Source organism: Mugil cephalus, chromosome 1 (genome assembly GCF_022458985.1).
Source record: "Mugil cephalus isolate CIBA_MC_2020 chromosome 1, CIBA_Mcephalus_1.1, whole genome shotgun sequence".
Taxonomy (NCBI): Eukaryota; Metazoa; Chordata; class Actinopteri; order Mugiliformes; family Mugilidae; genus Mugil; species Mugil cephalus.
Genome location: NC_061770.1, coordinates 16,082,126 through 16,096,805, shown reverse-complemented (window position 1 = coordinate 16,096,805; position 14,680 = coordinate 16,082,126). Strand labels below are relative to the sequence as shown.

General features: G+C 47.9%; 1 protein-coding gene across 4 annotated transcripts in view; it reads left to right on the top strand.

The window, feature by feature from the left end:
- Positions 1-14,680, top strand: part of rarga (retinoic acid receptor gamma a) — a 42,106-nt gene that overhangs the window by 16,656 nt on the left and 10,770 nt on the right. Inside the window, exon 1 of one of the 4 annotated variants that reach the window (XM_047567722.1) lies at positions 6,191-6,764. The exons of the other annotated variants lie outside the window; for them this stretch is intronic. Within the exon in view, the coding sequence (XP_047423678.1) occupies positions 6,620-6,764 (145 nt within the window). The 5' untranslated portion in view covers positions 6,191-6,619. Of the gene's footprint in view, positions 1-6,190; positions 6,765-14,680 lie in introns of those variants that run through there. 4 annotated transcript variants of the gene reach the window in all.

The window sequence follows — 14,680 nt, the reverse complement described above, 5'->3', positions numbered from 1 at the left end:
ATGCATAAGGAGGTCATGTTGGCTCAGGGAGCTCGGGGAGTTGCGTAAAGGAGCCATTTTGGTGGGAAATGTGGTACGAGAGGGAATGCAAAAGGGAACCTTTAAATGGAGGAGCGGGACAGCAGGGAAGTCGACGAGCAGAATGAAGCTTTCTCCACCGAAGGAGGAGAAGCGGAGCATAAACAGCATATTGTGCCGCTTTGTTTATTTTCATTAGGTTGGAGTGCTGGGTTTCAGCCCAGCCTTGACGGAGGTAGGTTCAGTAGGTACGCTATTGATGGCGTAGAGCTGGATCCGTCCGGATGCACATGTGTGTGCTTATGTGGGTACGCTGTATATTTGAGAGAAGCTAAGAGAGGGAGGCGAAATAGAAAGAGATCTGTGTGCGGATATGAAAATGAGGAGCTGCTGCCCCCCACTTCTGTGCAGGCACAAGCTTCCCTTCACATGCAGGAGGGGAAAAAATCTCACTCCTTTATTTTTTCTTCTTCTTCGGGGCTCTTTGCAAACTGTGATGCTACCTCACCTTTAAAACTTCTAAAGACAGCTGAGTGTTTGTTTCTCTGTTTGCACTTGAGAGCAAAGTCAATCCATGTCTGACCTCTGTCAGTGTTGGTGGCATTTCCTGATCTATCTGGATTTATTGGAGGCAGCGATGGGCCCTGACTGGGGTGAAAATTTCGTAGATGATGCTTTTGAACAAAAAAATTGTGTATATGTATACACAAGTAAATGACATCGACCAACTTGTGACAATACAGTGTGCTGCTGAGAAAGTTTTGGACCTGTCATTTGTGTGGATGTTATTTAGACCTGTACCACACACTTAGACCAGACCAGGCACACACACCTCATAGCAATGACACTCCTTGATGGCAGCAGACATCCCCAGCACGATGCAGCCTGACACAAACATACACAAAAACACTTCAGGAACAACTCTAAAAAAGAAAAGTGTTCAAGGTGATCCCCAAATTGATCAAGTATCTGCAGGATGATCAACAGAGGCCCCTCCCCTCAACGTATATGACCCAAGGTCCCCCACTAACAACATGTGCTGGTCATAATGTTACACCTGATCGGTGTAAATACATCTGATCACGCCTTGTCTATGAACCTCTGTGGATAATTCATGATAAAAATGAGACTGAGGTAGAACGTTTCAGTGCAGTGAAGTCACCTGTTACTCGGTACAATAATATACATCGATACCTTCCTGCTTCTCCGTTTTAAAATAAGATGGAACTGATTTGGGGCTGTTTATAATAATCTTCCTTTACTGCGTTTCCTTCAGAACAAGATCAACATTGTCTTGCAGTCAGAACCTTAATGAAAACCATGCAAGAATTCAATTCCCGATCGCTTCTGACAGTGTTTTTAAAAGAGACCTAGTTGATGGATACGCTCAGCTATGCTCAGCAGCCAGATGCAATCTCAGTTCAGCAACATCATGAAAGATAGAGTTACATCAAATGTTGGAGCAGGCGCTGCTATTACAGTAAATCAAAGTTTGCAGTGTTTATCTTTTCTGCGAGTGGTGGCATTTAATCAGAGAAAAAGAAAAAAAAAAACAAAAAAAGAAGCACAGTTATAGAGCCATCTGCTCACTGGCATCACTTCTCCTGTGACCATGATCTACATAGCAAATTAGCAATGCTAGGACCGGACCAATTGTGTGCGCTTGTGTGCGATGACAGCGTGTGTATCGCCGTTTGGCCGCGTCATTGATCTATCAGTGAGACTGGAGCCTCCTCGGCTTTAATAAACAGCTCCGCGTCATCTGACATCCCTGCTTTCATCTCCCTAGGCGACCACTAGCCTCGAGATGACAGCTCTCGGAGGAACTCCGCTCCTTTTTGGAAATCAATTCCCCTCACATTGGCCTTTTTACTTTTCACCCGGCGCTGGCCACGGCTCAATAGACGAGGGGGGGAGATGTACAGAAGGGCCTGCTTTATTTTTCCAGACAGTTTAAGCACCCAGTGAAGGAGTTTTTGTGAAAATGATAGTGAGCGGAATATCTCCTCCTGTGATGATATCCACCTAAACCCTGTTGGCTTATGCACTCTTGTGTTCCCTCGCGCTATTCTCTTTCTCCCCCGTTTCTTTCATCCTCAGCTTTCACCTCGGATTTCCTCTCATCCCTGTCAGCAAGTTGGAGCCAATTTGCCCTAAGTGCTGGAAACTTGCTCCACCTTTGCATCAAATGCGTATGCGTGCTTGAGTGTGTCTGCGTGCGTGCATGTGCGACAAGTCAGCAGAGGTTGCTGGTAAGAGAGAAACCACAGAGTGTACTGCAGCTCTGACATGATGACAGATGAAGATAAAGAAGCTACTATTAAAAATAGGAGGGGTCTGCTTTCGGATGGGCCTTTCGTGGGCACGTGCAAAACGAGAAGTGCGCAATGGCGAGAAACGGAGGGCTGGGTCCTCCGAAGGCGTGGGAGGGTACACAGTCCCAGGGCGGACCTACGAGAACAAAACGGGGGTTCGTATTCTTGGCCGGACAACTGAAAGATCTGTCTTTCTATCTCCCCGCAGAACACGGGTAGCAAAATGTCAGTGCAGATACAGGGAGAATCGGAGACGGGGAAAAAAAAAAAGGATAAGCTGAAAGATGGCCAGGGCTGATAGTGTTCCGAAAAGAAACTGTGTTGGGCCTTCAGTAGGGCCGGCATGTGAGCGGAGCGGAGGTGAACATGGCTGGGCCCCTGAGAAGTGAGCTCTCTGAGAAGCCTTGCTTTCCGCGCGGTGACACGATCTGGTATCGCCCGAGATATACTGTGCGAGAGCAGTAGATGAGTGGATAAGATTACATGTCTTTTCAGAGGAGAACATGTGTAAAACCTGCAGAGCAGTTGACGGTTGTAAAGCCGAAGAATGCTAGGATTGCGCCGTGTTTGTGCCGACGAACGTGGCGTGCCGTTTCGTGAATGCATTCGTTTATTATTAATGGAACCGGCGGGAGATGTTTGCACGGATCCAGTTGGTCGGCTCTGCTGTTCAGTTCAAAAATCAACCTGTAGAGGATGTGTGTGTGTGTGTGTGTGTGTTTTCTGAGTCTGGCTGTAGTGGGAGGGCATCCTGCACGGGTGTTTAGTGTCTCTATCATCACCAGCAATCTGTTTCAGCATGTCTGCACACTGCACACATGCTCACATCAGAAATGGAAAAGGCTCTGCATTCCTTTCAAAATCACCCTGCTGCATTTAGTGCAGCGACTTGTCTTTATTGCCTCACACACTGCTGTGTTGTTGACGGTTAAGCTGGATGAACTGAATGACTGTATACAGAGGAAGTGGCAACAATGTGTTGTATACGTCTTATCTGTAGTGAGCGACAGAATGTCAGTAGTAAAGCCTGATTCTCCTGGGATCAAGCCCACACGGCGCTATAGGCTCGCTCGGCCCGGCTGGCTGTCCCCGTCTACTCTCCGGATGCACACGGGAAATGTCACGAGCGTTAGAATCTTTTCAGAAATTCAAACATTTTGCCGTCGACGTATGCGTCAAAATCTGTCCTAATCACAGGCGTTGAACGTGATTGAAAGCAGAAGTCGACACGAGATGTCCGGCAAGTTGGCAGCCACTGAAAATGAAACTTTTCCAAAACCAGGAACGAATGCGGAGGACTTTGTCAACTAAAACAAATCACGCAGTCAGGGAAAAATGGCCATAGGGAACTTGATGAAATGGGGAGAGTATTTGCAGAAACAGAGGGGGGAAAAAAGAATTAAGGAGAGCGATGGAGAGACTTGTGAGCCAGGGAAGGAGGGAGGGCAGGATAAGTTTTGGGGGAAAGTTAGTGGCCCAGTGGGGGTTTCTTCTAGAGTTCAACCTCTCTGGCTGGGGAAGGAAGGGGAGGGGTGAGGGGAGGTAGGGGGAGGCAGCCTGGGTCAGCAGCAGTATGGAGTATGTGTAGATTAGATGTCTAAACTCGCTCTGCAAACCTTCCGACGCTCTGGATGGGTCACAGCTCCGTTTGCCAATAAGAGGAGTTATGCTCTCAAACACAGTAAAAAGAAACGTCAAAGACGCGGGAATCGGATAGGCCCCATAAATCCCCCCAAAAACAAAAGCGTTTTAAGTGTGAGCGCATGATACTGTAAATTGATTGCGCCGTAGCTCGGCGGTCCGGAGAGCAGCCCTGGCGAACAGCGCCGCTGTTACATTGAACATTTGAGCACCAGGGGATTAGCCAGTTTTTAGTTTCCAGGATGCCGTATGAAACTAGCAGCGAGAGAAAAAAGAAAAAAAGAAAAAAAAAGTACAGGAAGGAGACGAAAGACGAGTGTGAGAAGAATGCTGGAAGATCATAAAAATGTGACTCCGGGCAGTAATGATATAATCTGAAACGTATTCAGACATGGATATATATTTTTTTTTCTATTTTTTTTTTTTTTTTTTTTAAATGATGAAGTAGAAAAATTAACAAGGGGTTTCTTCTTTAACTTTTTCAACAGCAAACTCTTGCAGTGGCATCTCTGGAAGATAGCAGTTTGTTATCTGGCCTCAGTGGTCTATTCTTGCTGTCATAAAGCTTCCTCTTTATGGTCTGACAGCTGTATGACGAAACACATAAAGACTACTGATGTTGTTTACCGTTTGATGCAACAAAAGAGCCATTAAATGTGTGTCTGTTTGTGTGGTTGAGGAGCGTGGCTTTCAAGCCACATGTGCGAGACTGTGTGTGTGTGTGTGTGTGTGTGTGTGTGTGTGTGTGTGTGTGTGTGTGTGTGTGTGTGTGTGCCAGCTCAAGAAAATAAACAGGAGGTTTTCGGCTGGAGGAATAGCTTTTAGATCAATAAACATTGTAATGAAAATCGTTCAAAATAGCCACAAACGTGAAGGCACGGTTTCTTTCATGAGACAGGAAAAAGAGTGAAGTGTTAGACAGAGGAGGAGGAGGAGGAGGAGGGAGGGCGGGAGGGAGGAGGGCACTGTGTGTTTATGGAGAGCATAGCCAGCAGCACAGATTGACAGGAAATGGTGTCTTTTTTGCCTGCTGGGCTGTACCACTTGTACTGGTTTGACAGGGGTGGGGGCGAGATGAATGTGCGGAGCTCGCAGACTGAAGCCATTCTATTATCATATATCTCCCATTGTATCGGGCTGTTTGCTTTAGCCCGGCAAGAGTCAATCCGTCTACTGAGCAACAGTTAGGACCAGTGACAGGCTTTTTTATTGACCGCAGACCGCCTATTGATTTCCTTTGATTTACTGTCACAGCGAGGCCACTTCTGTTTTTCAAATTGAATTGTTTTTTATCAATACACCGAGCGGACGCCGTTAAAGGAGGATGAATTTGATTGGTGTGAATGCCAGTGAAAAGGAAAAAAAAACGCTGGGGTTTGTTTTACCACATAGAAATAATCGCTCGTGCAACCTCGTTTCATCTGCGCCCTCGCGCCTCTATCCGTTTGCAAAGTTTACTCGCATATAAATCACGAACAAGGTCAAGTGAACCTGTGAGAAGTGTGTCCAGCACATGGTGTGTTTGTATATTGGGGGGTATTTGTCTGTGTAAATGCGCTGCGGGGATTGAGCAAGGCAGCCCCTCATTCATCACTGTTAAAGCACTTCCAGAGGGAGAGACAGAAAGAACTGCCCATCCTCTGTTCCCTCGAACAGACAGAGAGGAAGGAGGGAGGGATTTACCCTGGCATCTGGTTTCTGGGTTCAACCACAGCACAATGTTCTTTCTCTCCGTCTCTCTCTGGCTCTCTTTCTGACACACGTACACACCCGGCCAGTGGCTGGACTTTAATATGGTTATGATTAGAGACGGGGGGTTCGGGGAAGGGAGGGGAAGGGGGCTCATATTTACTGCAGGGAACTGGAGGGGGGGCGGGGGGGAGGTGCAATGCAAAGACAGACTGAGACAGAGACCATGTCTCAATGGAAGACGATGGGATGTGGGGGGGTGGTGGTCTGTGTTTGTTTTCTTTTGGGGCTGAAACATGAAAGAGAAACAGCGCAGACAAAAAAGCATGGGAATATGGGAATAAAGTTTTGTCCACCAACCAGAGGCAGCTCTTCCTCCAGTGCAGGCTCTGTTGGACCCCCCCACCCCCACCCCCTCCCCTTCCACATCCCATCCCCTCCACTCCCCTCCCCGGGTTCCTCTCTCTATCCCTCCCTCTCTGGCATTCTCTCTGCTTCTCTCCACCCCCTCTCAGAGCGTCATGCAGAGGCAGTTGGTTCGCTCCGCCGTGTCTGGGGCTCGGCGAGAGCTGTGAGAGGCTGTTATTTAGGTCTGTTACAGCAGACGGGGAGCAGCTCACCAAAGGGCAGGGGGAGAGTAGAGTCACGCTCAGCTCAGCTCAGCTCAGCCCAGCCAGGCAGGAACCAGATCTGCATTCCAGCTGGGAGGGAAAGAGGGAAACTCCGGCATCGGCAGGAAAGGAACGGACAGAGAGAGTGACAGCGAGAGATAAGTGACGGGAGGGAAGGGAAGAAGGTTGCAGACCCAGATAGCTGTTGCTGCTGCTCTTGCTGCTGCTGCCGCTGCTGCTTGTTGTTGTCAGCGCTTCGGCGAGTGACGTGAGCAGCAGAATCAGGGCAGGACTCAGGCGGGACTGAGGACTCGTAGTGATTTTTGCCGAGGGTGGGGGGGTGCCATGTTCGACTGTATGGAGGCTCTGGGAATGGGCCCCCGTCAGCTCTATGATGTCACCAGCCGCGGTGCGTGCATGCTGCGGAAGGCGAGCCCCTTCTTTGCAGGGTTGGACCCCTTCGCCTGGACGGGCAGTGCCAGTGTTCAGTGTAAGTGGCATCCTGTTTGGCTTTCTCTTCTATGACACAACCACGTCTCTCTCTCTCGCTGTCTCTCACACACATTCACACACACTGTCACTCCCTCTCTCTCTCCCTCTCTCCCTCTCTCCCTCTCTCATTCTCATTGCTGGCTTGTTTACCCCTCAGGGCTCGGCCAAGGGGGCTGCTGTCAGGGGCTACAGAGCAGCACAGGAAGAGACTGGGACAGACAGTCTCCTCTCCTATCCTCTCCTCTTCTCTCCTTTCCTCGCCCCCTTCGACTAGCCTGAGCTGCTCAGCCATGCCTGAGAGAAGCCCTCTGTTATGATATGATGTGTGCGTCCTCGTTTCCCGTGTTTGACTTGTGAGTTTGAGCTCGCGGAGTCAAGTTTCAGCGACAATGTGAGCCACCTGAGCTTTGACCTTGCCAGGTGCAGCGTACTAGTAAGAGGAAAACGTGTGGTGAGTGGCAGGAAGAGAAACACTGACGTTTCAGAGGCACCCTGCTTAGTCTACCTTCCAGTCACGCTGTGACTTTGCCACTGCAGCTTTGGTTTCCAATCCATTTCTCATGAAAGGTTAATGACAAATATAGACAACTGCTCAAAGTTTTGTGCAGCCAGCTACAGTCTCCGTAGGTCAGCGGTTTGTTTATGCTTCTGGATACTACTACTTGGATAATGATATTCTTCTCGAGCCATGAATTAATAATTAGATGAATTATTTAGTGGATAAATGGATGAATAAATAAGAAAGCACACAAAGGGATATTCTGGTCAGCTTTCTCTTCTCTGTTTCACTCTTTTTTTTTTTTTCTCCCTTCGCGAGCCTCCGACTTCAGACAAGGCCTTGACTCGAACAACAACTGGGGTCCATTTCCATACATTTCCAGGGGGCTGCTGCTGCTGTGAGGGGAGTGTGTGAGAGTGGAAAAGGAGTGGGGGTGCGTGTGTGTGTGAGCGTGTTTTGGTGGGAGAAGTGTGGAGGGAGCAAAGCCAGATATGACACTGGAGATACAACCGTGAAAAATAAGAGGAACCGGTCGCAATCCAACCAACATCTTTAATGTGTTCTTGTTTTTTTGAAGGTGATTGTGACATTCTTGTGTGTGTTTTTCTGTTTGTTCATTCTCCTGCTTTTTGTTCCTTTTTACTGCCTCTCGGGGCGCGGGAGAGGGGGGGGGGGGGGGTCATCTGTCTTCATTAATCGTGAAGACACCAGCATTTCAGTGGCCGTCATGCACACTGGCTGAGCTTTAATGAAGACAGATGCCCTGTCAGTGGAGGCTGAGGCCAGAGGGGACTCCAACCAGCCCAGCCTGCTCTGCTTAGCTAAGGGGAGCCCTGATGATAACAAGATGAGATTTGTTTATTTAATCAATCAGGCCTCCGTGGCCTCTCCTCTTAACCCATTCACGCACATGCACGCATTTTAAAAATTAAGCCTCCGGATTCCAGAGGTACATTTTTCTTCTGGCTCTTTGTTCTGCACAATCAAAGGTATAAAAAGTCAGGAGAAACTGCCCCGAGGGTAAGAGAGCTGAGTCTAGCAGAGCAGAGCATAGTGGAGGCCGCCGTGGTGTACTGTTTCAAGCCCTCTGTGCTCAATAACCTTTGTAAACAAGGCCGCCCTATCCCTGCACAAGGAGCCATAATGCCTCTCTTTACCGAAGCAGTTGCCCCTCATTGTCCTCATCAATGAAGCTGATGAATTGATGTTTGAGTCTGATATCTCATTAAGCCAGCCCAGCTGCACAACAGAGGGACCTGTCTGGCTGCTAATGTCGCGCTCACACAAGCTCGCACCAAAATAACCACCGCGTCTGCAAAGAAAGTCACCTGGCCCCCGTCTTATTGCCGGACAATAAATCGCTGGGCTTCTTTTCCTATCGCGAAAACAATCTGAGGTGCGTTTAAATCTCCGAAATTGTCAGCGTTGCTTTGATGCACTGTGGAAAATGCAGTAAAAAAAAAAGTGTTTGTCCCACTAAATCTTCCACCAGATGAGTATGTCCTATTGTCTTGGCAGTAAATCGCCTGCAGTGATAAGTGTCACTGCTGCTGGCCATTAGCCAGGGACAATCTGAGGACTTAAAAGTGTGCGGTCAGTTTTCCTGTTTTTTTGTTCGCTAGTGGGGGACCTCAATGTCAGAGGTTAGTCAGAGGCTGCGGCCTGGCCAATGTCAGATCTGCTGCATGTGTGGCGGCCCTTGTCAGCTCACTGAAAAGGAGACCCTTTCAACCAGCTTCGGCTTGTGTAATGCTCTTAAGTGCCTTATGCCACGGAGCTGGTACTACATCTGAGCTGCCCCACACATAAGGATAATGGACACTGATTTAGTCATACGTCAATGAGAACTGAATTAGTCAACTGCCGGGGAAGCCATTTGAGAGAGCCCATGCAGACCAATCCCCTCTATGTCAATGTTCATTTGCTTAGAAGAATGAGGCAATTACGTTTAGCAGCTCTCCAGGGTCAGAAGAAGGGAAAGTGTGTATTTCCTCGCCAGAATACACCCATTCCTTGATGTTTTTGAACACACTTCGGATATTAATTCTGATGCTAGAAAGCGATACACGCGAGGGCCCGGCGTGGAAGTAACAGATTGCTTGAGTGATTCGTCTTTAAGTGTGCAGTCACACATACACACACACACACACAATGCGTAGGCTCACCCGCCTCTTTGTTTTCCCTTAATGTGCTGTTCAAATGTGAATTGAGCAGCTAATTGAAATGGGGGTATAGATCTTGGCAGCAGCGGCGGAGAAATAAGAGCTTCCTGTGACCGCTGGCACATTCTGGCCCGATCATTTTCTCCCTGATAGAAGTCCGCAGTTATTTCATTATAATTACAAAAGATTCAATTAAAAGATTAGAATGCCTGAGGGGGCAGGGCCGGGACTAGATGGTGCTATCTTGGTTAGGGCGGTGTGCATGTGTGAGGGCAAGAGAGGGAGGAGCAGAGATGGAGAATGAAGGAGACTGAGTAGTTCTAATGAGGAATAAATATATTACCGTTTTATTACAAAAGTTTGGACACACCTTCTTGGCGAACTGAATGAGAAGGTTTGCCCAGACCTTTGACTGATGTTATCCTCTCAGGATAATATCAGAACAACGTGCTGGAGTTAAAGCACTCGAGCTGGTCTGAGGTCGTAATCGATACGTCCAAGGGAATAACCTTCGCACTTCTCTCAAAACAATTACAGCGGCGCAACTAAACAAGATGTCTGAGGGAGAAAATCCATATTAAGAGAAACCTACAAACAACGAAAACAAAGACTGAACTGTTTTTGTTTTGTAATTTTAACCCGTAATAAAAAAAACACCTAATTTTTGCTGTCAAGTGCAAAGAGCCTTTAGTTCACTAATGAACACTTAGAAATGCCATTGTATGCATATGCAACTACACCGTAGTGTAATAAAGCCTATTTATTAAATGTTTTAAAAGGCTGTCTTTTGTTTTATTCATAGCGCAGTGGCAGTCAAATGAATGTAAACCTATATTCAGCATAATTATTACCTACTTCATTCTAGCCATGCAATATTCATGTGTAACCATATCATATTACATTACAACATGGAAAACATTTTTTATAGCGTGGGACCATTTTCAGTTTCCGAACTACTTGTGTTGCAGTGTTACACCTCCTTGTTCAGAGATCCATTTCAGCCCCACAGTAATGGCTGCGTCCATTAATAGGCAGTGCCGCCTATAAATAACCAGAATCGGCTCAGGCAGTTGCCTCAAGTATTTATTTTTATTTTTTTTCACGAGTCCTTTTTTTGCCTGCGGGGCTTCTGCTCACACTTCTAAAATCGAGTGTCAACCCACGCCTGCGTGTGTGCCCGTGAACTCCTATATGTCAGCGTATGTGGTGTTTGCGCGTCTGTTTGACTGGCGCTGGGCACCCAGACTGCTGTGTCAAACCCAGAGACAGACAATGTGCCAGGCCGGATTCCTCAAGCCTGTGCTGGAATCCAGCTCCGCTCTAATAGCAGTTTATAGCCGCTCAGCAACGTCAGTCACACCACTGTAAATAAAACCCGTCGACCACCGTGCGCCGGCTGAATCTGCCACCTCTGGCAGGCATTTTTTTTTTCTCCCCAGGAACATTTCCCAACAGCGCTCGCCTCGAAACACTACAAGGAATCCTGTTCGGCTGCAGTTGATAGAATTGTCTGTTATGAGGCAACTGGATTAGCAGTCCGTGTGTGTGTGTGTGTGTGTGTGTGTATGTGTGTGTGTGTGTGTGTGTGTGTGTGTGTGTGTGAGAGCTCCAGTATGAAATGTGGACTTTTGTAAGCTCTTTCACAATAGTTTGCTGCTCACGGAGGTATTGTGGCAGCCCACCCTAACACCCATGTCTGGCTGCTGCTATTGTAGCTGTTTACTGAGAACTGCTCTTTCCCTGCCAGGCACATTTTCCCTTGTACAAAGGCGTGGGCAGTTGGCAAACTGTGTATGAGTGTGTGTGTGTGTGAGTGTGTGTGTGCTAATGCATGCACCTGAGGTACTTTATTTCAGTGGGGAACACGTGATACACCCTGCTACATGTGTGTTTGTTTATAACGTATGCAAGAGTATGCGTGTGTCAGCTCGGCGCCGTGTGTCTACCACCGTGTTGTTGACGGACAGTGCTCGGCCTCAGTGTTGCTAGGGGTTCAGTGTTATGAGAAGGCGAGACTTCGGACAGCCAAGCCCGGGACTAGAAGCCCAGACGAGCACTGACTGTCCTCCCTCTGTGTGCGCGCACGAGTGTGTGTGTGTGTGTGTGTGTATGTGAATGGGCCGTGTTTACGCAGCCGACAGTGTTTGGCAGGGAGTGGCGAGCGGATGGTGTAGTCCAGCTATTATCTGGGCTCAGGGGTGGAGAGTGATGGAAGAGGAGCTGGGAGCCGAGAGGGAGGTGGGAGAGGTGGGAGAAAAAAAAAAAGAAGAAGGGGAGGGAGGCCCATTGGCGCTGTTCTCCCTTGGACATTAGTCAAATTCTGCCAATATGTTCAACTGCCATGACCATCTTTCTGGAAATGGCGCATGAGTTCATTTGTATACACTTGCATTAGTGCATTTGTTTGCATGTCCACACTACATGCCCATTTCGGTGTTGTGTGTATATTTTGAATGTGTGAGGGGGAACAGGTGTGTGTGTGTGAGCTGACATGCCTGTAATTGTGCACCTCGCTGACAGTTTTTTATTTTTTTTTTAACAGGGGGAAGATGAATGTCGGTGGTAAACTTCACAGATGTTCATACGTGTATGTGTGCGCGCATTTGTGTTTACTTGTTCACTCCAAACCAGGTTATTAGGAGAAATCAGGTTAAGGCAGGCAGGAAGCAGGTGAACGTATCTTGAGAATTTTGCATACAGCTGGTCAGTAATCAGATTACTTCACAGCCTACAGTCAAATTTTATTGTTGAGGCCACGCAGTTTTCCTTTAGAAGATGTACAAATAGTCAACTGTCCAGCTGTGAAAACTGACTTACTGATTTAAGTTCATGTATTAGTCATATTTTGGATGTATTTTTTTTTTTTTTGGATTTACAGTCCAGTAATGATCTTTCCTTTCATCCCACTGCATTCCCTTCCTTGTGCTGGCTGTTTAGAATTTGCACATGTAAGATCCCTGCTTACCGTAAACTTAGCCAACAAGAGATGTAGCCATTAAAATATGTTTTTTTTTCATAATCTAAAACTGAGCTGCTGTGGAAAAAACAACACCTGTCTAACACAAGTGATGTTAGCACATTCTGTGTTTTATGTGCATATGTTGCTGTGAATCTGACACGAGAAGTGCATTTTTTACACACGCGTCACAAGCAGTTGTGCAAAAAAAAAAAAAGATACGCTCTTCAGTAGCTATGAACTAACAGATAATCACTCCATGCCTTCCACCTGTGCTTGAATGAGAGCTGGCTGTAGCCATTTTGATTTATTAGCTCCTGCTTCGCTGCATGAACACCTCACATTTGCCAGGAATCACATACAGAAAACCCACAGAACGGACAGCCAGTTAGACAAGAAACAATCCAGAAAAGGCGCAAGGGGCTGCTCGGGATGATTTACGCCTTGTGCGAGAATGCTCACTGAGCTGAGGGTGCGCTGCTGTGAAGGGGGACTGACTGAATCGGGGTTTTGCTCGTTTCGCTTCTTCGGTTCTTCTGCGTTGGCTGAAACGCTCAGAATGTCAAAATATGGCATTATTGCCCCATATGTTCCTTTTGTGACGCTTCCAGACACAGACACGAAAGGAAGTGAATCACTGTACGGCCCCGAGCTGAGTGAGTCGTCAGAGCGCCCGCAGCCTCCTCCCAGACGCGAGGTTGGGCAACCAACAGTTGGCAGTTGGCTGTTGGTTGCCAAGCAAAAGTGAAAAACTGTGATACGCATCGATGCTCCGCTGAGCAACTCAAAGCAAGAGTTTCTCAGAGTGTGTGATGACTCTGAGTTTTTGTGCCCGTTTGAGGGGGACTGCCAGTTTTTCACGTACACATCAGGAAGCCACACTCCTTTCCTTGCTGCTCCGCGGGTGTTGCTCGGTCTATTATATCCTCAGCCTCGGTCTTTGTTTCTGCATTTCTGAGTGTTGCCGTTAAAGTCCTCCCTAATGACCAGATGTTGGAGAAAAACAGAAAATACACTATATGGATAGACCTCACGTTTTAGTATCAACCTCCGAGCTTCAGCGTAAGCACCGCCCAGGGGTAAAACAAGAGGAAATGCTGTGTACTGCGGGCAAATGCGTTGGCATGAACATTTACATATTGAGTGGAAATGAAGTGTGCGTTACTACATGTGGGTGTGCTTTTCCTTCCAATCGGAGCCTAGCGTCTGCACACTCTGGTCTGCGGTGCTTCCCCAATGTGCTGGAGTGAATACTACTGTTGTTGTTTACATTATCCTCCTTTCCCCTCACTTCCTCTGACAGAGCGAGGCCGCAGCCATGGCCGGACTACTTCTACTTTTGTAGGTTTCTATTGTTGTGGGGAGGAAGCAATAGCAATTGAACAAGCGCTAGAGGCCTTGCCAGAGACAGACAGGTGAGAGCCAGGGCTACAGATGGTGAGAGGAAGTCTGGGAGGACGAGAAACAGCCCAGGGATCAAAGACTCAGAGTTTCCCTCGATGACTGTTCACTCTCCTCTTCTCTCCTCACCTCGCCTGCCTGCCTGCCTGTCTGTCTGTCTGTCTGCTTCCTCGCCTGCCCGTGAGTTGTACTGTCTTCTTGACATGATCAACGGCCCGGGCCTCTGCAGGACTGCCAGGTCCGGGTTCACTCCCCAGTCACTGGAGGTGAGCTGTGTTCCTCTCTCTGTCTTCTGGTGGGCAGATGAAGAGTCAGCTGGAGCTCACCGCGGGGATGAGGGGGCACGTTGTTTCCACAGACCTGCACTTGACTGTCTGCTTTTTCCTGCGCTAGTCATAAAGGGCAACCGACCGAAATCCTTGTATTGAAATTATATTTCCTTCACTTTCCCCCCACACCCCCCCTCTCTTTTAACACGTCCTTCCTCAGGTTTTGTTCAAGGGCGTCTGAAGGAAACTTTTATTTGCTCGGTTCACGGGGGACAGGCTGCCCGGTGGACAAGTTTTGTCTGTTTGAAGCCAACTTGTGTGTTTCTTGACAGGGTTGTGTGGTGCAGGAAAAGGGGGGTGGGGGGGGGGGGGGGTGCCTGCTGCCAAATGTTGGCTTGGCCGACTCCATCAAGAAAATATCAAAAGGCCCTTTATGAGGTGCTGTAAAGAAGAAAGGGTGTTTTGAGAGCAGCACCAGACTGCAAGGGTAATTCCACTTTTTAAAATGTGCCCTGAGGATACATGCTTATCCCACCTGCTGCCTTTCCTGCTCTGCTGTGATTTGCTTGTACACTGTTTTTTTTTTTTTTTTTTCCTATACGCTCATGAAATTGCGTGTTTGTGTGG